This window comes from Choloepus didactylus, chromosome 20 (genome assembly GCF_015220235.1).
Source record: "Choloepus didactylus isolate mChoDid1 chromosome 20, mChoDid1.pri, whole genome shotgun sequence".
In the NCBI taxonomy this organism is placed as follows: Eukaryota; Metazoa; Chordata; class Mammalia; order Pilosa; family Megalonychidae; genus Choloepus; species Choloepus didactylus.
Genome location: NC_051326.1, coordinates 19,105,090 through 19,132,128, shown reverse-complemented (window position 1 = coordinate 19,132,128; position 27,039 = coordinate 19,105,090). Strand labels below are relative to the sequence as shown.

Genomic DNA, 27,039 nt, shown 5'->3' with positions numbered 1-27,039 from the left:
ACCGATATAAATATGAAAAAAACACTCAAACCCACCAGTAAAACGCCGATTTTTAAATAAAATCTAAGTTCTACATTTATTAAACTTTCTTGTAGATAACATCACATGATGGTGAAATGTTAAACAATTACATTAAAGTCAGTAATAAGACAAGGATGTTTCTTCTATAAGCATTTCTATTAAGTATTAGAAGTTCTAACCAATGAAATAAGACTAGAATTAGAAAAAAAGTGCACAAATGGTAAACAATGGTTCACAGTTTAATCACATAGTTGTGCATTCATCACCACAATTTTAGAAAATTTTCGTTACTACCAAAAAAAAGTGCACAAAGTAAAAAATAATTTACAAAATTGCCCTTGTGGCAGAGGATAGGATGATCTACACAAAATCTACATAGAAAATCAATTTCAATGAAATTAATAATAGCATAGAGCAATGTTATTAAGAACAAAATCAACAAATAAATATATGTTCTACATTTCTCAAATTAACAGAGCATTTTTTAATGGAAATATTTGAAGAACAGAACACACTCATGCCCAGCTAATGAGTGTATAAAATAGTATAATACTTCTGGAGATTATCAGAAATATGTCTCAAAAGCCAATAAAGAACATAATCTTTAATGCAGGAATTCTATTTCTGGGAATTTAATCTGAAGGAAAAAATAGGTGGGGGCAAAGACAAAACTATACAGATATTCCCTGTTGAATAGTTAAATAGATTATAGCATTTCAGTAATATAATACCGTAGAAAACACTTAATGGTATGGAAAAGTATTTTGCTAATTTTGAAAAAAAGGCAGTTTTTGAAGCAGTATATCAGTATGATCCCTTTTTTGTATATTATACATACATACACTCACACACATTTGAAAAAAGACTAGAAAGATATTCATTAAATTTTCAGAAATGCTAACTTACCCAGAATGTCAACAGTATGGACAATCTTTATTTTCTACTTTTTGTTTATCTGAATACTCGATATTTCAGAAAACATATACTATTTCTATTTAAGAGAGTAAACTAATGGAAGTTATTTTCTTTTAGTGATGTCTTTGATAAATTCTAGCCATAAGTCTTTATCAGCTCACTACTACAATTGTTGTTGAGATTTTGGTTGTGATGCTTTCTGTTTGTATGACATTGGGCAAATAATTTTTTCCAATGATCCTTACCTTCCTCACAAGACCTTTTAACGGCCCAAATTTGATAATAAATGTTAATGCCTTCTCTTGCATGTTCCCTGTCAAACTTTTCATTTTTTAAAATAAATTCTTAAGTGTTTACTATGAAAAATAAGGAGTTTGAGAATACATAAGCTAGTGAAGGACTTTCATAGCCTCATGCTCCAAAAACTCAAAAGTTCGAACGACTGAAAACTAGACCTACAACACCTGAAATAATTGACTATATTTTTAAAAAATCAGACTTTGTGTACGAGGTTTGAGCATGTGCATTTATTTTCCCTTCCACCTGAAACCCCACTTAAGCAAAGAATATTGATTTTCTTTAAATCTAGAAACTCACATAGATGTGAAACCTGGGAGAGCAGACAACACAAAATTTTAGAAGCTGAAAAGCAGACGGTTAACTGGTAAGCGAATATATCTGAGAAAACTAAATCCAAGCTGGAAGTGGAAAAAGCTGAGATTAAACCTATTGATATTACAGAATCACCCAAAGATAAGAAATTAGTAGTGCCAGATCCCTCTTGATATGTCAGGGTAAAGAGACAGGTGGCTAAAATAAAGAAGAAGGACTTAAAATCAGTTTAAGAAGCAATATGAGCTACAGATTCCCTCCCCTCTTTATGCTGCCAGGTGACTGTCTCTTCTCTACCCTGGCAAAATACTTGAGGTTTATTCTCTAGATTGAGTAAAATAGAGTGTTTCAGGGCTCAGAAGTACCAGGCACAGTTTTTTTGTTGTGTTTGTTTTTTTTTTTTTTTTGTATTTTTTTGTATTTTGAAATAAATTCAAAGTTATAGGAACAGTTGCAAAAAAATACACAGAATTCCATCATACCCTGACCCCCCTCCCCCTATAGCCCAATCCACCAACCTTAACATGCTGTCACATCGCTATTTCTTTCCCTCCCTCCCTATCATCCATCATCTATTGCTGTCTTCTGAACATATGACAGCTAGCTGCACACATCCTTGAACAAACACTATAATTCACATATACACTTCCCATGAATAAGAACATTCTTTTATGCAATCCCATTAAGCACAGCTAAGAAGTACAAGAGATTCAACAATGATACAAAGCTTACATTCTATATTTCCTTTTCCTTATGTCTCAACTGTGTCCCTTTGAGCCTCCTGTCCTCCATCCTCAGATCCCATCCAAGTTCATCCTTGGCATTCAATTGTCATCTATTTAGACTTTTTTTTTTTTTTCAATTGCGGTAACATATATACAGCCTAAATCTTCCCATTCCACCCCCTTCCTAGCATTCCATCAGTGGGATTAATCACATTTAGAATGACGTAATGCTCTTTCCCACCATCCATTACTAGGAATTTCCCTTCACCTCAAACAGCAACCCTACACTCATTTCTTAACTCCCCATTGTCCCTTCCCCCATTTCTCTTAACCCATACTCTACTTTTCATCTCTATGGTCATATTCTCTGATAATTTCTTTGTGTTTACTGTGGGGCTTAAAATTAAACTCTTAAATCCATAACAATTTTGTTTTTCTTTGGTACCAACTTAATTTCAATAGGACCCATAAACTATGTACCTATACTCCTCCATTCCCCCACCTTTATATAGTTCTTGTCAAAATTTACAAGAGTTCAAAACCACTGATTTGTCATTAGAGTTTGTGTATTTTATATCATGTAGGAAGTAAATAGTGGATTTACAATTCAAAAATTAGTGACTTTTATTTGTATTCCATTGTGGTCAGAGATTGTGCTTTGAATATGTTCAATATATATATTTTTTTAATTTATTGAGGCTTGTTTTATGTCCCAGCATATGGTCCATTCTGGAGAAAGATCTGTGATCACTAGAGAAAAATGAGTGTCCTGGTGATTTGGGATGTAATGTCCTGTATATGTCTGTTAAATCTAATTCATTTATCAGATTGTTTAGGTTTTCAATTTCCTTATTGGTCTTCTGTCTGGTTGATCTATCTATAGGAGATGGCCGAACGGGGTGTCTCAATTCCCCCCTCCTCGCACAGTTCCTCCTTCCCAGCTCTGGGACAGGAGTTTATCCAGCCTTCCAGGGAGCCAGCTGTGAGCCACGGGGTTTCTTTCAGGTTCCAGCTCTCCCCTCCATTCCCCCGGCCCCGAGGGTATCTGCAGCACGCTATCCTCCAGGCCAGACCCTGAGAGGCCGGCCCAGCCCCCTCTTGCTGTGTTTTACTGTGTGGTTCCCACTCCCACAACTGCAGCCGCTCCTGGGTTTTTCCCTTTTTTTTTTTTTTTTTTTTAAAACAGCCAGTTGGTCTCCAAACACCAGGCCCTGGCTTCCCCTCACTGTTGTGCAGCTGTGGGTCTTCCAGCCAGCTTACTCACTCATTTCAGAACACAGACTCCCAGTTTCACCAAGTATACGGTCCCTGTGATACTAGCAGACCTCGTGCAGCTGGCGCATCTCTGTAACCAGTATTCTGGGTCACTTTCTGGTTTTTATCAAGTGTTTTTCATGGAGGTGTTTTTTTGCCCTGTCTCACCTAGCCGCCATCTTAGTTTCTCCTCGCCAGGCACAGTTTTAAAGAGAGAAAAGGTTCCAATATTAAGGGATTACTTGAACATGTGCCTACCCCATGCTGAGAAACTCTGCCTTGTTCTACCCATTGGCTCCCTGAGTGCTGACCGCCAGGCCTTCACCTTCCAGGTTGAATATGTAAGGGCTTCACAAGGAATCTAACAAGTCTAAGAGGAAAAAAAAAACCTAAAGATGTAGATTTTGGCATTTCCCCAAATGACCCCAGAGGAAAGCTTACACTTAAAGAGCTGTATCCACAAGCCTAGAGTTACCCATTTGTTTCTTAGTCACCTCTCTTGGACCGAGGACTATCAAATTGCTAACATGAAAGACAGAAACATAAACCAACAAAAAAGGCAACTTGAAAGACGTCATCAATATGGCAACGTAAGACAGCTACTGGAAACCTCTCCCCAGAGACCCAGAGATTCAGCCAGAAAGGACAATTTTCACTTGTTCAGAACTCTGGGGGAAGGTAAAGACAGAAGAAGGATCCCATGAACACTGAATTGAAGAAAGAGAAAAATACCAGGTAGGAAACTTCCTTCCAGACCAGCCAGTCCTCTCCCCTCCCCTTACTTGGTCCCAGAGGCAGCAGCCAGGATCCCTCCCATCTCCACCAGAAACACAGACTATCAAATCTCTCACAACAGTGAAACAGATCCCCACCTATATCCAGACACAAAGACTCAAACCCACAGGTACCCACAGCAGAACTTAAGCTATTTGTGTGGGCAAAACATAAAAGGGCAACAATAAGGGGAATTTCCAAGATGAAGGATTAGGGAGGGAAAGGCAGAATCTTTCCCAAAAGCAGCAAGTATCCAGGTAGAAACTGCCCAAATCAAATGTTTGAGAACCCAGGGGACAGAAGAGGATATCTCAAGGTCCAAGTCAGTGAGGGGTCAGATGCTGCCTGGACTCTAGGAGGTAAACAGATCCGGAGGCTGATTAAGTCACCAAACAGAGCCATCTGCTGGGCAGGCCAGAAAGTGCAGTGTAAAACTGCAGGGCTTTCCAGAGCCTCTCCAGACCCTAACCCAGGGCCTTTGGTACCCAGCCCTGTTTTGGCTGAGAAATATGGATGACCCAACTGTCAAAGCAATGTCGTAATACAAACCAAGGCAACAACTAAACCCTAGACAAGAGAGAGAAATCGACCTTAAGAATTGACCCATCAAGATAATCAGATGACCAGATATCAGCACAAAATCACAAGGAACACTAAAACTCAAGAAGAAATGGCCCAAAGGAACAGACCAAAAAGTTGGAGGAAGCACAGAATGTGGAACAACTAATCAAAGATGTACAAACAAATCTCCTGAATCAACTCAAAGAAATGAAGGAAAATGTGTAAAAGGAGGTAATGAATATTAAGAAGGCAGTAGAAGAGCATAAAGAAGAATCTGAAAGAACACATAGAAAAATAACAGACATTATAGAAATAAAGGACACTGCAGATGTGATTAAAAAAAAAAACTGGAAACACACAATAGCAGATTTGAAGAGGCAGAAGAAAGAATCAACAAGTTAGAAGATAAGATCAACCAAATTTGAAAAGACAAAAGAACAAATGGAGAAAAAAATGGAAAATTTTTAGCAAGCGCTCAGGGAAATGATTGACAACACAAAGTACACAAATATATGCATCATGGGTGTCCCAAAAATAGGAGAGAAGGGAAAAGGACCAGGAAGAATAGTCAAATAAATAACGGCTGAAAATTTCCCAACCCTTATAAAAGACATAAATATGCACATCCAAGTAGCCCAACATACTCCAGACAGAATAAATCTGAATAGACCCACTCCAAGACACATAGTAATCATACTGTCAAATGCCAAAGAGAAAGAGAAAATTATGAAAGCAGCAAACAAAAAGCAATTCATGACATACAAGGGAAGCCAAATAAGACTACATGCTGATTTCTCACCAGACACCATGGAGGCAAGAAGGCAATGGTATAATATATTTAAGATACTGAAAGAGAAAAATTGTCAGCCAAGATTTTTCTCTACCTAGCAAACTGTACTTCAAAAATGAGGGGGAGATTAAATATTCACTGATAAACATAAGCTGAGAAAGTTCATTAATAAGAGACCAGCCCTACAAGAACTACTAAACGGAGTTATGCTGGCTAAAAAGAAAAGACAGGAGAGAGGGGTCTGGAGGAGGGAACAAATTTGAAGAAAAATAGTAAAGGTAATTTAAGGGCAAAAAGAGAGCAAGAGAAAAATAGATCTGACAAAGAAAAACCAAAGTAAAAGGTGAATCAACAACTAACTTTACAGTAATAACTTTTAATGTTAATGGATTAAACTCTCCAATCAAAAGACACAGAATGGCAGAATGGATTAAAAGTGTGAACTGTCTATATACTGTTTACAACAGACTCATCTTAGATCCAAAGATACAAATAGGTTGAAGTGAAAGGATGGAAAAAGATATTCCATGCAAGTAATAAACAAGAAAAGAGCTGGTATAGCTATATTATAATCAAACAAAATAGACTTTAAATGTAAAAATGTTATAAGAGATAAAGAAGGGCACTATATAGTAATAAAGGGGACAATTCAACAAGAAGAAATAATCATAAATATGTATGCTCCTAATCAAGGTGCCACAAAGTACAGGAGGCAAATGCTGATAAAACTGAAGGGAGTAATAGATAACTCTACCATAACAGTGGGAGATTTTAACACATCGATGCCTTCAATACATAGAACTACTACACAGAGGATCAATAAACAGAGAACCTAAATAATATGATAACTATCATATATAGATAGCTGTGCCCCAAAAACAGCAGGATACACATTCTTCTCAAGTGTTCATGGGACACTTTCCAGAATAGACCATATGCTGGGGCACAAAACAGGTCTTAATAAATTTAAAAAGCCTGAAATTATTCAAAGCACTGTCTCTCATCATAATGGAATGAAGCTGGAAATCAATAACCACTGGAGAAGCAGAATTTCACAAATATATGGAGGTTGAACAACACACTCTTAAACAATCAGTGAGTCAAATAAGAAATTACAAGAGAAATCAGTAAACATCTCAAGACGAATGAAAACGAGAACACAACCAATCAAAACTTACGAGATGCTAAGAAAGCAGTGCTGAGAGGGAAATTTATAGCCCTAAATGCCTACATTAAAAAGGAAGAAAGAGCTAAAACCAATGACCTAACTGAACAACTGGAAAAGAACAAACAACAAAGAACAAAGCAAGCAGAAGGAAAGAAATAAATAGTACAGCAAAAATTAATGAAATGGAGAATAAATAAAAAAGAAAGAGAGGAGGCGGGGCAAGATGGCAGACTGGTGAGCTGTATGTTTTAGTTACTCCTCCAGGAAAGTAGGTAAAAAGCCAGGAACTGCGTGGACTGGACACCACAGAGCAATCTGTCTTTGGGCATACTTCATACAACACTCATGAAAACGTGGAACTGCTGAGATCAGCGAAATCTGTAAGTTTTTGCGGCCAGGGGACCCGCGTCCCTCCCTGCCAGGCTCAGTCCCGGGGGAGGAGGGGCTGTCAGCTCCAGGAAGGAGAAGGGAGAATTGCAGTGGCTGCTCTTACCGGAAACTCATTCTACTGATTCAAACTCCAACCATAGATAGACTGAGGCCAGACACCAGAGACTCTGAGAGCAGCCAGCCCAGCAGAGAGGAGACAGGCATAGAAAAAAAACAACACGAAAAACTCCAAAATAAAAGCAGAGGATTTTTGGAGTTCTGGTGAACACAGAAAGGGGAAGGGCGGAGATCAGGCCTTGAGGCGCATATGCAAATCCCGAAGCAAGGCTGATCTCTCTGCCCTGGGCACTTTTCCTTAATGGCCCTGGTTGCTTTGTCTATTAGCATTTCAATAACCCATTAGATCTCTGAGGAGGGCCGTTTTTTTTTTTTTTTTTTTTTTTTTTTAAATCCTTTTTGCTTTTTCTAAAACAATTACTCTAAGAAGCTCAATACAGAAAGCTTCAAAGAATTGAAATTTGGGCACGTCAAGTCAAGAGCAGAACTAAGAGAGCTCTGAGACAAAAGGCAATAATCCAGTGGCTGAGAAAATTCACTAAACAACACAACTTCCCAAGAAAAGGGGGGTGTCCGCTCACAGCCACCATCCTGGTGGACAGGAAACACTCCTGCCCATCACCAGCCCCATAGCCCAGAGCTGCCCCAGACAACCCAGTGTGACGGAAGTGCTTCAAATAACAGGCACACACCACAAAACTGGGCGTGGACATTAGCCTTCCCTGCAACCTCAGCTGAATGTCCCAGAGCTGGGAAGGGGGAGCAGTGTGAATTAACAGAGCCCCATTCAGCCATCATTTGAGCAGACTGGGAGCCTCCCAACACAGCCCAGCAGCCCAGAACTGCCCTGGGGGGACGGCACTCACCTGTGACATAGCACAGTCATCCCTCAACAGAGGACCCGGGGTGCACAGCCTGGAAGAGGGGCCCACTTGCAAGTCTCAGGAGCCATACGCCAATACCAAAGACTTGTGGGTCAGTGGCAGAGACAAACTGTGGCAGGACTGAACTGAAGGATTAGACTATTGCAGTAGCTTTAAAACTCTAGGATCATCAGGGAGATTTGATTGTTAGGGCCACCCCCCCTCCCCGACTGCCCAGAAACACGCCCCACATACAGGGCAGGCAACACCAACTACACACGCAAGCTTGGGACACCAATTGGGCCCCACAAGACTCACTCCCCCACTCACCAAAAAGGCTAAGTGGGGGAGATCTGGCTTGTGGAGAACAGGTGGCTCGTGGACGCCACCTGCTGGTTAGTTAGAGAAAGTGTACTCCACGAAGCTGTAGATCAGATAAATTAGAGATAAGGACTTCAACTGGTCTACAAACCCTAAAAGAACCCTATCAAGGTCAGCAAATGCCACGAGGCCAAAAACAACAGAAAATTATAAAGCATATGAAAAAACCAGACGATATGGATAACCCAAGCCCAAGCACCCAAATCAAAAGACCAGAAGAGACACACCTAGAGCAGCTACTCAAAGAACTAAAGATGAACAATGAGACCCTAGTACGGGATATGAAGGAAATCAAGAAGACCCTAGAAGAGCATAAAGAAGACATTGCAAGACTAAATAAAAAAATGGATGATCTTATGGAAATTAAAGAAACTGTTGACCAAATTAAAAAGATTCTGGACACTCATAGTACAAGACTAGAGGAAGTTGAACAACGAATCAGTGACCTGGAAGATGACAGAATGGAAAATGAAAACATAAAAGAAAGAATGGGGAAAAAAATTGAAAAACTCGAAATGGACCTCAGGGATATGATAGATAATATGAAACGTCCGAATATAAGACTCATTGGTGTCCCAGAAGGGGAAGAAAAGGGTAAAGGTCTAGGAAGAGTATTCAAAGAAATTGTTGGGGAAAACTTCCCAAATCTTCTAAACAACATAAATACACAAATCATAAATGCTCAGCGAACTCCAAATAGAATAAATCCAAAAAAACCCACTCCGAGACATATACTGATCACACTGTCAAACATAGAAGAGAAGGAGCAAGTTCTGAAAGCAGCAAGAGAAAAGCAATTCACCACATACAAAGGAAACAGCATAAGACTAAGTAGTGACTACTCAGCAGCCACCATGGAGGCGAGAAGGCAGTGGCACGATATATTTAAAATTCTGAGTGAGAGGAATTTCCAGCCAAGAATACTTTATCCAGCAAAGCTCTCCTTCAAATTTGAGGGAGAGCTTAAATTTTTCACAGACAAAGAAATGCTGAGAGAATTTGCTAACAAGAGACCTGCCCTACTGGAGATACTAAAGGGAGCCCTACAGACAGAGAAACAAAGACAGGACAGAGACACTTGGAGAAAGGTTCAGTACTAAAGAGATTCGGTATGGGTACAATAAAGGATATTAATAGAGAGAGGGAAAAATATGGCAAACATAATCCAAAGGATAAGATGGCCGATTCAAGAAATGCCTTCACGGTTTTAACGTTGAATGTAAATGGATTAAACTCCCCAATTAAAAGATATAGATTCGCAGAATGGATCAAAAAAAATGAACCATCAATATGTTGCATACAAGAGACTCATCTTAGACACAGGGACACAAAGAAACTGAAAGTGAAAGGATGGAAAAAAATATTTCATGCAAGCTACAGCCAAAAGAAAGCAGGTGTAGCAATATTAATCTCAGATAAAATAGACTTCAAATGCAGGGATGTTTTGAGAGACAAAGAAGGCCACTACATACTAATAAAAGGGGCAATTCAGCAAGAAGAAATAACAATCGTAAATGTCTATGCACCCAATCAAGGTGCCACAAAATACATGAGAGAAACATTGGCAAAACTAAAGGAAGCAATTGATGTTTCCACAATAATTGTGGGAGACTTCAACACAACACTCTCTCCTATAGATAGATCAACCAGACAGAAGACCAATAAGGAAATTGAAAACCTAAACAATCTGATAAATGAATTAGATTTAACAGACATATACAGGACATTACATCCCAAATCACCAGGATACACATACTTTTCTAGTGCTCACGGAACTTTCTCCAGAATAGATCATATGCTGGGACATAAAACAAGCCTCAATAAATTTAAAAAGATTGAAATTATTCAAAGCACATTCTCTGACCACAATGGAATACAATTAGAAGTCAATAACCATCAGAGACTTAGAAAATTCACAAATACCTGGAGGTTAAACAACACACTCCTAAACAATCAGTGGGTTAAAGAAGAAATAGCAAGAGAAATTGCTAAATATATAGAGACGAATGAAAATGAGAACACAACATACCAAAACCTATGGGATGCAGCAAAAGCAGTGCTAAGGGGGAAATTTATAGCACTAAACGCATATATTAAAAAGGAAGAAAGAGCCAAAATCAAAGAACTAATGGATCAACTGAAGAAGCTAGAAAATGAACAGCAAACCAATCCTAAACCAAGTACAAGAAAAGAAATAACAAGGATTAAAGCAGAAATAAATGACATAGAGAACAAAAAAACAATAGAAAGGATAAATATCACCAAAAGTTGGTTCTTTGAGAAGATCAACAAGATTGACAAGCCCCTAGCTAGACTGACAAAATCAAAAAGAGAGAAGACCCATATAAACAAAATAATGAATGAAAAAGGTGACATAACTGCAGATCCTGAAGAAATTAAAAAAATTATAAGAGGATATTATGAACAACTGTATGGCAACAAACTGGATAATGTAGAAGAAATGGACAATTTCCTGGAAACATATGAACAACCTAGACTGACCAGAGAAGAAATAGAAGACCTCAACCAACCCATCACAAGCAAAGAGATCCAATCAGTCATCAAAAATCTTCCCACAAATAAATGCCCAGGGCCAGATGGCTTCACAGGGGAATTCTACCAAACTTTCCAGAAAGAACTGACACCAATCTTACTCAAACTCTTTCAAAACATTGAAAAAAATGGAACACTACCTAACTCATTTTATGAAGCTAACATCAATCTAATACCAAAACCAGGCAAAGATGCTACAAAAAAGGAAAACTACTGGCCAATCTCCCTAATGAATATAGATGCAAAAATCCTCAACAAAATACTTGCAAATCGAATCCAAAGACACATTAAAAAAATCATTCACCATGACCAAGTGGGGTTCATTCCAGGCATGCAAGGATGGTTCAACATAAGAAAAACAATCAATGTATTACAACACATTAAAAACTCGAAAGGGAAAAATCAATTGATCATCTCAATAGATGCTGAAAAAGCATTTGACAAAATCCAACATCCGTTTTTGATAAAAACACTTCAAAAGGTAGGAATTGAAGGAAACTTCCTCAACATGATAAAGAGCATATATGAAAAACCCACAGCCAGCATAGTACTCAATGGTGAGAGACTGAAAGCCTTCCCTCTAAGATCAGGAACAAGACAAGGATGCCCGCTGTCACCACTGTTATTCAACATTGTGCTGGAAGTGCTAGCCAGGGCAATCCGGCAAGACAAAGAAATAAAAGGCATCCAAATTGGAAAAGAAGAAGTAAAACTGTCATTGTTTGCAGATGATATGATCTTATATATAGAAAACCCTGAGAAATCAACGATACACCTACTAGAGCTAATAAACAAATTTAGCAAAGTAGCGGGATACAAGATTAATGCACATAAGTCAGTAATGTTTCTATATGCTAGAAATGAACAAACTGAAGAGACACTCAAGAAAAAGATACCATTTTCAATAGCAACTAAAAAAATCAAGTACCTAGGAATCAACTTAACCAAAGATGTAAAAGACCTATACAAAGAAAACTACATAACTCTACTAAAAGAAATAGAAGGGGACCTTAAAAGATGGAAAAATATTCCATGTTCATGGATAGGAAGGCTAAATGTCATTAAGATGTCAATTCTACCCAAACTCATCTACAGATTCAATGCAATCCCAATCAAAATTCCAACAACCTACTTTGCAGACTTGGAAAAGCTAGTTATCAAATTTATTTGGAAAGGGAAGATGCCTCGAATTGCTAAAGACACTTTAAAAAAGAAAAACGAAGTGGGAGGACTTACACTCCCTGACTTTGAAGCTTATTATAAAGCCACAGTTGCCAAAACAGCATGGTACTGGCACAAAGATAGACATATAGATCAATGGAATCGAATTGAGAATTCAGAGATAGACCCTCAGATCTATGGCCGACTGATCTTTGATAAGGCCCCCAAAGTCACCGAACTGAGCCATAATGGTCTTTTCAACAAATGGGGCTGGGAGAGTTGGATATCCATATCCAAAAGAATGAAAGAGGACTCCTACCTCACCCCCTACACAAAAATTAACTCAAAATGGACCAAAGATCTCAATATAAAAGAAAGTACCATTAAACTCCTAGAAGATAATGTAGGAAAACATCTTCAAGACCTTGTATTAGGAGGCCACTTCCTAGACTTTACACCCAAAGCACAAGCAACAAAAGAGAAAATAGATAAATGGGAACTCCTCAAGCTTAGAAGTTTCTGCACCTCAAAGGAATTTCTCAAAAAGGTAAAGAGGCAGCCAACTCAATGGGAAAAAATTTTTGGAAACCATGTATCTGACAAAAGACTGATATCTTGCATATACAAAGAAATCCTACAACTCAATGACAATAGTACAGTCGGCCCAATTATAAAATGGGCAAAAGATATGAAAAGACAGTTCTCTGAAGAGGAAATACAAATGGCCAAGAAACACATGAAAAAATGTTCAGCTTCACTAGCTATTAGAGAGATGCAAATTAAGACCACAATGAGATACCATCTAACACCGGTTAGAATGGCTGCCATTAAACAAACAGGAAACTACAAATGCTGGAGGGGATGTGGAGAAATTGGAACTCTTATTCATTGTTGGTGGGACTGTATAATGGTTCAGCCACTCTGGAAGTCAGTCTGGCAGTTCCTTAGAAAACTAGAGATAGAGCTACCATTCGATCCAGCGATTGCACTTCTCGGGATATACCCGGAAGATCGGAAAGCAGTGACACGAACAGATATCTGCACGCCAATGTTCATAGCAGCATTATTCACAATTGCCAAGAGATGGAAACAACCCAAATGTCCATCAACAGATGAGTGGATAAATAAAATGTGGTATATACACACGATGGAATACTACGCGGCAGTAAGAAGGAATGATCTGGTGAAACATATGACAACATGGATGAACCTTGAAGACATAATGCTGAGCGAAATAAGCCAGGCACAAAAAGAGAAATATTATATGCTACCACTAATGTGAACTTTGAAAAATGTAAAACAAATGGTTTATAATGTAGAATGTAGGGGAACTAGCAGTAGAGAGCAATTAAGGAAGGGGGAACAATAATCCAAGAAGAACAGATAAGCTATTTAACGTTCTGGGGATGCCCAGAAATGACTATGGTCTGTTAATTTCTGATGGATATAGTAGGAACAAGTTCACTGAAATGTTGCTATAGTATGTAACTTTCTTGGGGTAAAGTAGGAACATGTTGGAAGTTAAGCAGTTATCTTAGGTTAGTTGTCTTTTTCTTACTCCCTTGCTATGGTCTCTTTGAAATGCTCTTTTATTGTATGTTTGTTTTCTTTTTAACTTTTTTTTTCATACAGGTGATTTGAAAAAAGAAGGGAAAGTTAAAAAAAAAAAAAAGAAAAAAGAAAAAAAGACAAACAAGGGAAAAAAAAAAAAAAAAAGATGTAGTGCCCCCTTGAGGAGCCTGTGGAGAATGCAGGGGTATTCGCCTACCCCACCTCCATGGTTGCTAACATGACCACAGACATAGGGGACTGGTGGTTTGATGGGTTGAGCCCTCTACCATAAGTTTTACCCTTGGGAAGACGGTTGCTGCAAAGGAGAGGCTAGGTCTCCCTGTATTTGTGCCTAAGAGTCTCCTCCTGAATGCCTCTTTGTTGCTCAGATGTGGCCCTCTCTCTCTGGCTAAGCCAACTTGAAAGGTGAAATCACTGCCCTCCCCCCTACGTGGGATCAGACACCCAGGGAAGTGAATCTCCCTGGCAACGTGGAATATGACTCCCGGGGAGGAATGTAGACCCGGCATCGTGGGATGGAGAACATCTTCTTGACCAAAAGGGGGATGTGAAAGGAAATGAAATAAGCTTCAGTGGCAGAGAGATTCCAAAACGAGCCGAGAGATCACTCTGGTGGGCACTCTTACGCACACTTTAGACAACCTTTTTTAGGTTCTAAAGAATTGGGGTAGCTGGTGGTGGATACCTGAAACTATTAAACTACAACCCAGAACCCATGAATCTCGAAGACAGTTGTATAAAAATGTAGCTTATGAGGGGTGACAGTGGGATTGGGAATGCCATAAGGACCAAACTCCACTTTGTCTAGTTTATGGATCGATGTGTAGAAAAGTAGGGGAAGCAAACAAACAGACAAAGGTACCTAGTGTTCTTTTTTACTTCAATTGCTCTTTTTCACTCTAATTATTATTCTTGTTATTTTTGTGTGTGTGCTAATGAAGGTGTCAGGGATTGATTTAGGTGATGAATGTACAACTATGTAATGGTACTGTAAACAATCGAAAGTACAATTTGTTTTGTATGACTGCGTGGTATGTGAATATATCTCAATAAAATGATGATTAAAAAAAAAAAAAAAAAAAAAAAAAAAAGAAAGAATCGATAAAACCAAAAGGTGGCTCATTTAGAAGTTCAATAAAATCGACAAACCCTTAGCTAGACTGACAAAGGCAAAGAGAGAAGCTACAAATAAATAAAATCAGAAACAAGAAGGGGGCATTACCACAGACCTGAAGAAATAAAAAAGATCCTAAGAGGATACTATGAACAACCATATGCCAACAAACCAGACAACTTAGATGAAATGGACAATTTCCTAGAAACACACGAACAACCTATACTGACTCAAGAAGAAACAGAAGACCTCATGTGCTGGTTTGAATGTATTATGTCCCCCAGAAAAAGCCATATTCTTTGATGCAATCTTGTGGGGCAGACATATTAGTGGGGATTAAGTTGGAACATTTGGATTAGGTTGTTTGCATGGAAATGTGCCCCACCCAACTGTAGGTGATAACACTGATGAGATAATTTCCATGGAGGCGTGGCCCCACCCATTCAGGGTGAGCCTTGAACAGTGGAGCCATATAAATGAACTGAGGGGCAAAGGGAACTCAGTGCAGCTGTGAGTGACGTTTTGAAGAAGAGCTACAGCCAAGAGGGACACTTTGAAGAAAGCACAGGAGCTGCAGATGAGAGACAGTTTGAAGATGGCCGCTGAAAGCAGACTCTTGCTCTGGAGAAGCTGAGAAAGGACAAATATCCCAAGTGTAACTAAGTGTGACATTTTTGAGGAACTGTAGCCTAGAGAGGAACATCCTGGGAGAAAGCCATTTTGAAACCAGAACTTTGGAGCAGACGCCAGCCACGTGCCTTCCCAGCTAACAGAGGTTTTCCGGATACCACTGGCCATCCTCCAGTGAAGGTACCCGATTGCGGATGTGTTACCTTGGACACTTTATGGCCTTATGACTGTAACTGTGTAACCAAATAACCCCCCTTTTATAAAAGCCAATCCATCTCTGGCGTTTTGCATTCCAGCAGCACTGGCAAACTAGAACACCTCAACAAACCAGTCACAAGTAAAGAGATTGAATCAGTCATGAAAAACCTACCAACAAAGAAAAGCCCAGGACTGGATGGCTTCATGGGCAAGTTTTACCACATATTCCAAGAAGAATTAATACCGTTCCTGCTCAAACTCTTCCAAAAAATTGAAAAAGAAGGAACACTTTCTAATTCATTCTATGAAGCCAACATTACCCTAACAGCAAAGTCACATAAAGATACTATAAAAAAAGTAAACTTAAGACCAATATCCCTAATGGATATAGACACAAAAATCCTCAACAAAATACTTGCAAATCGAATTCAACTGCATGTTAAAACAACGCCAAGTCGGTTTTATCCTAGGTATGTAAGGGTGGTTCAAGACAAGAAAATCAATTAATGTAATACACCACAAAAACAATGTAAAACGGAAAAACTACATGATCATCTCGACTGACACAGAAAAGGCATTTGACAAAATTCAGCATCCTTTCATGATAAAAACATTTCAAAAGGTAGGAATCAAAGGAAACTTCCTTGACATGATAAACGACACATGAAAAATCCACAGCTAATATCATACTCAATGATGAGAGACCGAAAGCTTTAACACTAAGTTTGGGAAAAAGACAAAGATGCAAGGATGCCCCTGTCACCACACTACTCAACGTTATGCTAGAAGTTCTAGCTAGAGCAATTAGGCAAGAAAAATAAATAAAAGGCATGCAAATTGGAAAGGAAGAAGAAAAACTCACTATTTGCAGATGACATGATCCTATATTTAGAAAATCCAGAAAAAAATGACAGCAAAGCTACTTGAGCTAATAAGCGAGTTCAGCAAAGTGGCAGGATAGAAGAACAACATGCAAAAATCAATGGTGTTACTACACACTAGTAATGAGCTATTCCAGGATGTAATAAGGAAAAAAATTCCATTTACGAGAGCACCAAGAAGAATCAAATATCTAGGAATAAAACTAAGCAAGGATGTAAAGGACTTGTACACAGAAAACAGCAAAACATTGCTAAAAGAAATCAAAGACCTGAATAATGGAAAGACAAACCATGTTCATTGATTAGAAGGATGAATATCATTAAAATGTCAATTCTAGCAAATTGATCTACAGATTCAATGCAATACCAATCAAAACTCCAACAACCTACTTTGCAGAATTGGAAAAGCTAATTATCAATTTTATTTGGAATGGTAAGGGGCCTCAAATACCCCAAAACAGCTTGAAAATGAAGAATGAAGTGGGAGGTTTCAAGCTTCCTGACTTTAAAGCATATTGTAAAGTCACAGCAGTCAAAACAGCTTGGTACAGGCATAAAGATAGACATACTGATCAATGGAATCAAAACTGAGAGTTCAGAAATATACCCTCAGATCTGTGGTCAACTGATAAAGCGCCAAAGCCCACTCAAATGGGACAGAACAGTCTTCAATAAATGGCGTTGGGAGAACTGGATATCCATAACCAAAAGAATGAAAGAGGACCCCTATCTTACACACTATTCAAAAATTAACTCAAAATGGATCAAAGACCTAAATATAAGGACCAGTACTATGAAACTCCTTGAAGGAAATGTAAAGAAACAGCTTCAAAATCTACTGATACGCAGTAAGTTTCTTAGACCTTACACCCAAAGTACAAGCAACAAAAGAAAAAAAGAATGAATGGGAACTCCTCAAAATCAAATACTTCAGTGTTTCAAAGGACTTTTTCAAAAGGGTGAAAAGGCAACCAACTCAATGGGAGAAAATATTTGGAAATCACGTATCTGATAAAAGTTTGATATGCAGAATACATAAGGAAATCTAACAGTTCAACAATAAAAAGATAATCCAATTTAAAAATGAGCAAAAGACATGAATAGACATTTTTCCAAAGAGGAAAATACAGATGGCTAAAAAGCACATGAAAAGATGCTAAGCTTTACTAGCCATTAGGGAAATGCATATCAAAACCAAAATGGGCTATCATCTCACACCTACTAGAATGGCTGCTGTTAAACAAACTGGAAACCACAAGTGCTGGATAGGATATGGAGAAATTAAAACACTTAATTCACTGCTGGTAGAATGTAAAACGGTTACAGCCGCTGTATAGGACAGTTTGGTGGTTCCTCAGAAAGCTAAATATGGAGTTGGCTTACGACCCAGCAATCTTGCTGGGGATATACCCAGAAGATCTGAAAGCAGGGACTCAGACATTTGCACACCAATGTTCATAGCAGCATTATTCACAATTGCCAAAAGATGAAAATAACCCAAGTGTCCTTCAAGAGAACAATGGATAAACAAAATGTGGTATATACATACAATGGAATATTATTCAGCAGTAAGAGGCATGAAGTCCTGAAGCACGTGATGTGGATAAACCTTGCGGATATTATGTTAAGCGAAATGCATCAGACACAAAAGGACAAATATTATATGATCTCACTGATTTAATTTGAAACCATTAGAATAAACAAACCCATAGAGTCAGAATCTAGAATATAGGTTACCAGGGGACAGGGAAGGGAGAAGGAATGGGAAGTTAATGCTTAAAATGTACAGGGTTCCTCTTTGGAATGATGGAAATGTTTTGGTAATGGATGGTGGTGATAGTAGCAAAACATTGTAAATGTAATTTTCAGCACTGAAATATGTATCTGAATGTGATTAAAAGGGGAAATGTTAACTTGTACATATGGTAAAAGAATAAAATTTTCTTAAAAGAATCCATGCAACTATACTACACAGTGGATCCTAAGTGCACCATGGACTATAGTTAATAGTACAATTTTTAAAATGTGCTATCATTAATTGTAACAAATTTTCCACCAATGCAAGGTGTTGGTGGTGGGGATGTGAATCGGAATCCTGTATTCTATGCATGATTGTTCTGTAAACCCAAAACTTCTCTAATAAAGAAAAAAAATTGGTAAAAGTGGTTGCCTGAAGGGATGAGGATATTGGGTCAAAATATACTTTATTTTTTTATAATAAACCTAAAGAATAACTGATACTTTAATCTTTGTGTCTATATAACCTCAATTAAAATGAAAACTTTCAAAAGGAAAATTTTAAAGAAAATTTTAAATACCCTAAATATCTATAGGTAAGAGAATGGTTAACCAAATCATGGAACACTTATCTAATGGAATACTCTAAAGAATTATGATCTAAAAGTATCAATACAAATGCATGCCAAAAGCATTTTGAGCGAACTATGCAAATTGCAGATTCACATATACAACCCCATATTTAGGTGAATTAATTGAAACTAAAAAGTGATACTGTATATATGGTATTTATAAACACAGGATAAAAAGATGATAAACAGAGAGAGTAGATACATTAAGCAAAACCAGAAAACATCAACTGGAAGAATACATACCAAATTCATGACAGCGGTTGCCTCTGAAGAAGGAAGAAAGGAGATGTGATAGAACATGGGGAAAAAGAGAACTTCTACTCTATCAATAATATTTTATTTCCTTTATTTAAAAAACCTAAAGCAAGAAATCAATAAAATCAAAGCAATCAATTATAAGTAATAATATCTTACTTGAGCCAAAGATGACTTGACACTGAGCATCATAATACTGGCATATGCCATTGTAACAATAAGCTTTGTTATTCTGGCAAGGAAAGCCATTCTGAATAAAAACATCTGGCTGACAGAACTGAGAAGAACCATTGCAATATTCTGGAACATCACATTCATTGGTTTTTCCTCGGCATAAAGTACCTCCTGGAAGGAACTAGGGTAATAAAATTCAAATCAAACAGGAGTATCAAGACAATTTCCATATATTAATCAAATTTGAAATGACAGTATTTATAATATATATCTCTAATACATATCTAAGAATAGCAAAAGGTTAAATAACCAAATAGAAAAATGAGCAAAGGCCACTAATAGGAATTCATAAAAGTCATGAAATACAGGGAAAAAACCCCACCATATCTAAAATTAATCATGGGAAGGTATGCACAACTATGTGATGATACTGTGGGCCAGTGATTGTATACTTTGGATGGTTTGTATAGTATGTGAATATATCTCAATGACATTGGAAAAAAAAAAAAATACAACCTCATTGATAACCAAAGGAAATAAAAATTAAATAAAAACACAGACCACTTTACACCAATCAAACTAACCAGGATTATAAAAGCCAGTTAGAAGCTAATGTTGGCATGAGGAAACAAGTATTTAATTACACTGTTGGTAGAAATATAGACTGGCACATTTGTGGAGGGTATATGAAATGTGTATCAAAAATTTTACTATGGGGAAAAAATAATCTCTTCAACAATGGTGCTGGGAAACTAGATTTCCACAGGTAAAAGAATGAAGTAGGATCCCTACTTCACATCATCTGCAAAAATTAACTTGAAATGGAGCAATAACCTAAATATGAGATAAAACCATAAAACTCTCAGAAGAAAACATGTGGGTAAACTTTACTTCATGACTGTCTTTGGCAACAAATTCTTAGATATGACACCAAAACCATGAACAACAAAAGAAAAAAGAGATAAAATGAACTTCATCAAAATTAAAAACTTTTGTGCATCAAAGGGCATTATCAAGAAATTGAAAAGACAACCTAGAAAATGGGAGAAAATATTTGCAAATCATATATCTAATAAGGGTTTATTTATCCAGAATATATTAAGAACTGCTGCAACTCAACAACAAAAAAACAAACAACCCCATTAAAACAAATGGATAGATATTTCTCCAAAGAAGATACACAAATGGACAATAAGTACATGGAAAGATGCATATCATTTGTCATTAGGAAAAAGCAATTCTATACCACAGTAAGACATCATTTAACACCCACTAGAATGGCTATTATCAAATAAAAAAAAAAAGGAAAATGACAGAGTTGGCAAGATTGTGGAGAAACTGGAACTCTCGTGCATTGCTGGTGGGAATGAAAAATGGTGCAGCTGCTGTGGAAAACATTTTAGCAGTTTCTCAAGAAGTTAAACATAGAATCACCATATGACCTAGGAATTCTACTCTTAAGTATATATCCAAAAGAAATGAAAACAGAGACATAAATATCTGTATGCCAATGTTCACAGAAGCATTATTCACAATAGTCAAAAAGTGAAAGCAAGCCAAGTGTCCATCAACAGATGAATAGATAAACAAAATGTGGTATACACAAACATAGGAATATTATTCAGTCATTAAAAAAGGAATGACGTTCTCATATACGCTACAGCATGGATGAACCTTGAAGACACCAAGTTGAGTGAAATAAACCAGACACAAAAGGGCAAATATTGTATGATTCCACTTATATGAAATATCTAAAATAGGTAAATTCATAGAGACAGAAAGTAGATTAGAGGTTATCAGGGTCTGGAGGGGGAAGGGGAGATGAGTTATTGTTTAATAGCTACAAAGTTTTTGTTTTGGGTGATTAAAAAGATTTGGAAATAGATAGTGGTGATGGATGCACAATATTGTGAATGTAACTGATGCCAATGAATTGTACACTTAAAAATGGTTAAAATGGAAAACTTTATGGTATACATATTGTTTAATAAATACAGAGCCTATATTTGGGGTGATGAAAAGATTTAGAAATAGTGGTGATGGTTGCACAACATTGTGAATGTAACTAATGTCACTGAATGATACACTTAAAAATTGTTAAAATGGCAAAGTTTACATTATATATATATATTTTTTATGAAAACAAATTTTTTAAAACATTTAATATGAATAGTCTGCCCCAACAATTCTGCTTATAAACAAAAATTAGAAGCAATCTGCATGTCTACCATTAGTTGACTAGATAAAGAAATTACAGTACAGCCATCAAAGGAATACAACCATGCAGAACTAGATGAATGGGAAAAAGTCCATTTATCTTACTGAAAAAGCAGGTAATAAATATACATACATGTGTTTACCCACTCATAATACATACATACACACACACATTTATATACGAAAAAGTAACTACGTTAACAACAAATTATTAACAATGGTTCCCTGAGAAAGGTAGGACCATGGGGGTCTTTCCTGCTTACTCTCCATTCTTTGGTTTTGATGACAGTATTTCTAAAAAGCATGTATTACTCTTAAAATCAGAAAACAAAATAAGATGTTTCCACTTAGAAAATAAATCTTACTAATTCATTTGTCATAAAAGAATGTACTTCAAAATTACATGTACATGGCATAAAATTTTTCCCATAATCATATGATAAAACTATTGTTTTTTTGGAGATCTCAGAAAACAAATTTTGATATATAAATATTTTTCTTTTTACTATTTTTTTTCCTAATGGGGAGAAATTCCTTACCAAACAGTTCTTACAACAGTCGCCATATGCACACTCAACTCCTGACTGGAGCTTACAAGTACTTGCTTCACAACAAGGGTCCAGTTCACATTCCTGTAAACAGAAAATGACTGTCAATAAAGAAATTAATTACCAACATCAGTATTCATTAATAGCATTCTTATTTAAGACAAAAAACATTTCTGTCTGATTCGGCTATAGCAGATACTCTACAGATGCAGTCACTTGGTATCTTCCGGATTTATCAATGACTCTTAGGCACAACTATTTAGGTCTCAACATATTTCAAAGGACTGAAATCATACAGAGTATGTTCACTGATGGCAAGAGAATTAAGCTAGAAACTAATTTAAAAATAGAAAACCCTATACATTTTTTAATTTAAAATGTAACACACAGATAAAAAAAATATGCCATAATGAACAATAGAAAATAATTTCACTGAATGAGAATAACAATTCTACATAACAAACCTTACTGGATATAGCTGGAGCAATAATTTCAAGATAATTTATAGCCTTAGTGTATATAGCAAATAAATAAGAAAGGCTGAATAGTAATAAGTCAGACATCTGTCACAAAATGTTAGAAAAGTCAAAAGCAAAATAAGCCTAGAAGTACAAAAAAAGTTAAAAAAAGAACACACACAAAAAGAAAAGAAATTAAAAACAATCTCATAAAAGAAAAAAAAGAACAATAGTCACAGAACTGAGTGAAATGGAAAGTATACAATAAAGAGAGAAAAAAAGACAAAAGTTTATTCTACAAAAATACTAATAAAATTGGCAAATCTCTGGTGGTATTAATGAACATTAAAAAGATAAAAGGCACAAATAATATCAGAAATGAAAAAGAGGATATCACTACAGAAGCCACAGCTATGATAAAGATAAGAAATTTAAAGAAAATTGACACATTACTAGAAAAATGATGTACTAACATTCACTCAATAGAAAACAGAAAAAAACTGAAGAACCAAAAAAATTAAAGAAATTCATCAGTAGCCAAAAATCTTCCAATAAAGGGAATTCTAGAACCACCCAGCAAGATTTATCTAATATACATAGAACACAAATTTCAATCTTATACAAAATCTTTTGAAGAACAAAGAGAGTGGAGCACTCCTCCATCCATTTTACGTGGCTAGCACAAACAAGACACGACAGTACAAGAAAAGAGCACTGCAAGCCAACTCCTTCATGATTATAAACTAAAATCACCACTGGCAATATTAAGAAAGGATATATATTCATGTTTTCTCCAAGAATGCAAGTTTACCATGTGAAAATCAATATATGTGATTCACCACATTAACTGAGTAAAGGAAAAAAATCTTATGACCATCTGTTGTTATAGGTTGAACTGTGTCCCCCAAAAGGAATGCTGACATTCTAAACTCCAGTACCTCAGAATGTGAGCTGTTTGGAAATAGAGTCACTGCAGGTGAATTGGTTAAGATAAGGTCATACTGGGATAGGCTGGGAGCTTAATACAGTAAGACTGGTGTCCTTACAGACGGGGAAGGGTTAGCTATACCAGGAAGGAAGGCCATGGGGATGGAGGCAGCGATTGGTGACATGCAGCTAGAAGCCATGGAATGCCAAGGAATGCCGGCACCACCAGAAACTTGGAAGGTCCAGGAAGTATTCCTTCTTAGAGGCAATGGAAACAGCATGGCCTGCTGACACCTTGATTTCATACTTATAGCCTCCAAAACTGTGAAAGAATAACTTTTTGTTATTTTAAGCCACTCATTTGTGATACTGTGTTTTGCTAACCCTAGGAAACTAAAATTGCATCTCAACAGAGACAGAAAAACCTTTGATACAATTAGGCTTACAAATTCTTTTTAGTACAATAGGAATAAAAGGGAGTTTTCTTAATTTGATAAATGGTACCTGACAAATATTAAGACAATGACACATTTGAAAGTTTTCCCTTCAGGATAAGAATATTACTGTCACCACTTTATTCAGTATTGTACCAGAAGTACTACTCAAAAATAGAAATCAAAAGAAATACAAGGTTTAAAGAGTATAACGGAAGAAAACAAAATTTTAACTGGTATTACTGCAGATCATATGACTCTATAGAAAGAAAATCCAAAAGAAACTATACATAAGAATTAATAAGGTTGCTAGATAAAAGATTAACATTCAAAAATCAACTGGTATGCTACAGACCAGCAATAAACAGAAAATGAAACTTTAAAACAGATACAACCTGTAAAAGTATAAATATCATAAAGGCTTAACCTTCCACCTAGACTAGAGTAATTGGTACTTGACTATTCTCATCTGAAACAATCATAAAACCAGACAAAATATATGAGGCAATTGTTTTCAGGCACTGGGTAGCAGGCAGTGCAAGATCACAATTTCTGAAAGAAAAGAAAGTCATGATGTGAACCGCATAATCATCCTGGCGATCTAGCTTAGCACAATTTCACTGACTGTGGTGCAGTGAGCCAAAGACCAAGAAGAAAACAGCAGTGCCAGTGAGATGAGGAAACCAACATCAGAGTTTGGAGCCGGTAAAACAGGTAGAAACCATAGGGCAGGGCACCAAGCCTGCATAAAGGGTACCAGTCAGAGGTTCATGCGGAAGTTGCCTACAAGACTCTGACTTGAGGGCTAGGTTGTACATGAACAGAATGAGACTACCCAGGATGAACAGAGGCATAGCTACAGAGTTAAGAGCAGAACAGTGACACTGGAAGCCGAAATATCCTGGGGGACACTGGAGTTCTGGCTAGCCAAAGTGTAGAGAAAATACTCTAAGAATCCTACTGAGGCGCCAGAAAGGTATATAGTCCTTAGACATATAGTCTATACTCTAGACCCACGATAACAAAGCCTAAAACAAAGGACTGACAAGGGGAAATTAAAGTTTAGAGGTTGACTTCCCACCAAATTAGAGAGATTTAAGAAACCCTTTGGGCTTCCCATAAATCAGCCTAAGAAATTGTAAAGCCAAATTATGAGATGAAATTGATTAGCTCATAATTGAACAGCCTAATGGAACAAAAGCCAATATTCTTCAGGGGAAGAAAATAGAATACAGAATATTTCACTGATAAAATCCTATACATAATCAAAAATAGACATATAATAAATAGTTAAAGGGAAAAAAGCCAATAAAAAGAAATTGACCCTGAAATGGTCCAAATGATGAATTTAGCAGACAAAGATTTTAAAGCAGTTATCATAAATATGTTCAGAAATTAAAGGAAAATATCATCAAAGAAAACCAAAAACCACCAAAGGAAATGGTCTTAACAAGTGAATAGATTAGGAATCTCAGCAGAAAAAAATATGAATTATAATAAAGGATCAAATAGAAATTATAAAACTAAAATTTTGAAATAACAATTAAAAAAATTAAATGGTTGGAATGAAAAACAGAATGAAATGGCAGAAAAATGAGTCAATAAACATGAATCAAATCAATAGAAATAATCCAACCTAAATGACAGAAAGAGAAAAGACTAAACAAAAATGAATAGCAAACGCTTCAGGGACATGTGGGCAACATCAAATAGTTCAACATAAAGATAATTGAAAACCCAGGAGGAAAGTGAGAATGGGGGAGGAAATAATAAAGAAATGACAGGTGAAATTTTTCCAAATTTAAAGAAAAGAACTGACTTAAATGGCAAAAAAAAAAAAAAACCAAATTAACATCATTACAAAGAAAATTCACCTAGTCATATTATAACCGAAGTGCTGAGAACTAAAGATACAGAAAAAAACAATGAAAGAAGCCCAAGGAAAAAAGATATATGACATGGAAAGAACATAGGGGGAAATAAAATTATAAATGACAGCTATTTCTCACCAGAAACAATAAGGGCCAGAGGATAAATAAAATATTTACAGTTCTGAAAGGAAAAAACTCTCAATCTAGAATTCTGTATCTAGGTAAAAGTTTCTTCAAAAATGAAAGAAAGCTTCCTTCTCCTTTCCCTTCTTTCCCCTTCCATTTATAATATTCCATTATAAAGCATATGAAAAAACCAGACGATATGGATAACCCAAGCCCAAGCATCCAAATCAAAAGACCAGAAGAGACACAGCACCTAGAGCAGCTACTCAAAGAGCTAAAGATGAACAATGAGACCATAGTACGGGATATGAAGGAAATCAAGAAGACTCTAGAAGAGCATAAAGAAGACATTGCAAGACTAAATAAAAAAATGGATGATCTTATGGAAATTAAAGAAACTGTTGACCAAATTAAAAACATTCTGGACACTCATAGTACAAGACTAGAGGAAGTTGAACAACGAATCAGTGACCTGGAAGATGACAGAATGGAAAATGAAAGCATAAAAGAAAGAATGGGGAAAAAAATTGAAAAACTCGAAATGGACCTCAGGGATATGATAGATAATATGAAACGTCCGAATATAAGACTCATTGGTGTCCCAGAAGGGGAAGAAAAGGGTAAAGGTCTAGGAAGAGTATTCAAAGAAATTGTTGGGGAAAACTTCCCAAATCTTCAAAACAACATAAATACACAAATCATAAATGCTCAGCGAACCCCAAATAGAATAAATCCAAATAAACCCACTCCGAGACATATACTGATCACACTGTCAAACACAGAAGAGAAGGAGCAAGTTCTGAAAGCAGCAAGAGAAAAGCAATTCACCACATACAAAAGAAACAGCATAAGACTAAGTAGTGACTACTCAGCAGCCACCATGGAGGCGAGAAGGCAGTGGCACGATATATTTAAAATTCTGAGTGAGAAAAATTTCCAGCCAAGAATACATTATCCAGCAAAGCTCTCCTTCAAATTTGAGGGAGAGCTTAAATTTTTCACAGACAAACAAATGCTGAGAGAATTTGCTAACAAGAGAC

The 27,039-nt window shown here is 36.7% G+C and overlaps 1 protein-coding gene across 3 annotated transcripts in view; it reads right to left on the bottom strand.

Annotated features, from left to right (window-relative positions):
- Positions 1-27,039, bottom strand: part of ADAM9 (ADAM metallopeptidase domain 9) — a 180,991-nt gene that overhangs the window by 61,423 nt on the left and 92,529 nt on the right. For all 3 annotated transcript variants that reach the window (XM_037812841.1, XM_037812840.1, XM_037812842.1), the window contains 2 exons: positions 22,175-22,267; positions 19,404-19,599 (listed from right to left, as the gene is read on the bottom strand). In XM_037812841.1, the coding sequence (XP_037668769.1) occupies positions 19,404-19,599; positions 22,175-22,267 (289 nt within the window). The remainder of the gene's footprint in view (positions 1-19,403; positions 19,600-22,174; positions 22,268-27,039) is intronic.